This window comes from Myotis davidii, unplaced genomic scaffold (genome assembly GCF_000327345.1).
Source record: "Myotis davidii unplaced genomic scaffold, ASM32734v1 scaffold513, whole genome shotgun sequence".
Lineage (NCBI taxonomy): Eukaryota > Metazoa > Chordata > Mammalia > Chiroptera > Vespertilionidae > Myotis > Myotis davidii.
Genome location: NW_006284436.1, coordinates 1,528,231 through 1,530,339, shown reverse-complemented (window position 1 = coordinate 1,530,339; position 2,109 = coordinate 1,528,231). Strand labels below are relative to the sequence as shown.

At 59.3% G+C, this 2,109-nt stretch overlaps 1 protein-coding gene across 1 annotated transcript in view; it reads right to left on the bottom strand.

Annotated features, from left to right (window-relative positions):
• The window catches only part of POLR3A (polymerase (RNA) III (DNA directed) polypeptide A, 155kDa), a 49,218-nt gene extending 47,524 nt beyond the window's left edge, over nucleotides 1–1,694 (bottom strand). The window contains 1 exon segment of the mRNA XM_006754821.2: nucleotides 1,528–1,694. Coding sequence (XP_006754884.1) covers nucleotides 1,528–1,571 — 44 coding nt within the window. The 5' untranslated portion in view covers nucleotides 1,572–1,694.
• Nucleotides 1,695–2,109: the final 415 nt, after the last annotated feature.

Here is a 2,109-nt window from a genome sequence, read left to right as displayed (position 1 = left end):
CTCTGTAAAAAAATCAATAAAAATATATTTTAAAAAATAAAATAAAATAAATGCCATTTAACAAAGAAAAATCAACCAAAAAAATGAGTTCACATGTCACCTCTGACATGCGTGTCATAGGTTCGCCATCACTGCTCTAATCACTCCACTACCCGGCCAGCCTGGCATTCTCAAGGAACCAAATGCAAGCTGTGTACTAGAGCACAGAAAGCTAACGGCCCAAGATGAGGCCAGAGAGGTCACATAGGGCTCGGGAACGATGACAGGGAATTTAAATGTTGATGCAACGGAAGCTGCTAGAAGATTTTAAGCTGAAGTGTCAGGGATGTGATTTGCATCTTCACAGTCACTTGGGTTGCTTCGTGAGAAGAGGTTACATGTGAGTAGAGGCGGGGGTTGGGGTGGGTGTGAGAGGCCAGGGCCCACTGGGAGAGAGGCACCTTCCCATTCCAGGGAAAGGAACCATCCACACAGCCGCCCAAGCAGGAAACTCTGTGCGTCTCATTCCTCCCTTACTCATCCTGACCCGAAGCCCCTTTGGAACCCACTTCCCTCCAATGGCCCTGCCGCTCCAGTGCAGGCCAGCATCCCCTGCCCGATCCCTGCCCAGGCCTCCAGGCCCCCCCTCATCCTGTCCCTCTGAACCAGGAGACCTTTCAGGACTCTGATCAAGCCTCTCCGCTGCTCAGTGAAAACCTTCAAAGGTCCCTCCCTGCCTGCCAGATGACTCCGGACACACGTTTCCTTCTCATCGCCCCCGTCCCTCCCCACGGTCCCGGAAGAAAGCTGCCTGGTGGCTTTCTGCTGCCCGAACCCTTCTCACTCGGGGCTCCCGGAAGCCCCTGTGCCCACCCTTGCCGCTGCCCCGTCTGCCTTCCGCAGCTGCACCGGGCAGTGAGGTCTTGATTTTCGGCCGATCCGCAAGGCCCGTCGCTGGGCCAGCACACAGCGCCTTCCTCGCAGATGCCTGCTGCCAGGACGAGGGATTGTCGTTTCCCACTGGGCGCTCTGAGAGGGGCCGCGGGCTCGTAAAGCAGCTCTGGGGGAGCAGGCCCGGGACAGCAGCCCCTCTCCGAGACTGCCCATCCCGGGGCGCAGCGCTCTAGCGGACAGGCTGTCCTCCCGGGCACGGGGCCTCCCGCCCGGTGCGCTGCAGCAAGACCGGAATGGTCCCCGCCCAGAGGCTCCGCCCGCTGCCGCGGCGAGAAGGTCGCGGGGGTCAAGGGACCACGGCCTGACCTCGGAGAACGCGAGCCTCGGCCCACGGCGTGCGATCGCATCGCTCAGGCCCCCACCCCTCCCGCCAGGCCCCGGCCCAGCCTGGCCTGCAGCCCCTCGGTGCGGAGGGCTCGCTCGGGGTCGGGATTCTTTGACCCGCCGGGTTCTGACCTCTGCCCAGCCCTTCGGCTGCCTCCCAGCCGCCCCTTCCAACTGGCCCTCACCTCACACCCTGACGGCCCGGGACCCCTGACCTCGGGCCCCTCCGCCCCCCTCTCGCCCCCTGTGGCCAGTCTTGCTCCATCTTACATTTTCTTGGCCACATCCGTTTCCCGGAACTGCTCCTTCACCATGGTGACGGCTGCCGGGGCAGCTCCCCGGAGTCGGGGGCTGGATTAGATAAACGAGGTTCCCCACTCTTCGGGGATGCTGCTACAGACACAGCCGCGCCAGCCTCTCGGCCACCGTAAAGCGTCCCACGTGGCCGCTTCCGCTTCCGCTTCCGCTACTCACAGGCCGTCTGTCAAGAGAGGCTTCAGGGACACCGATTCTTTTAGTTCTACCTCCACTGCCATCTTGTGGCACCTCCTTGAAATGGCAGGGAAGCCGGGCCTGTATTTCTTTTCTTTTCTTTCCTTTTTTAAAAAATATTTTTATTGATTTCAGGGAGGAAGAGAGATGGAAACATCAATGATAATGAGAGAATGATTGCCCGAGTCCTGTACACCCTCCTCCCCCGCCCCACTGGGGTTTAAGCTTCTACCCTGACAAGGATTCGAACTGTGACCTCCTGGTTCATAGGTCGATGCTCAACCACTGGGCAACACCGGTCGGACCCGCTCCTGTATTTTCAAAGTCCCACTTCTGCTTCATTTCTCCAGGTCATCTGAC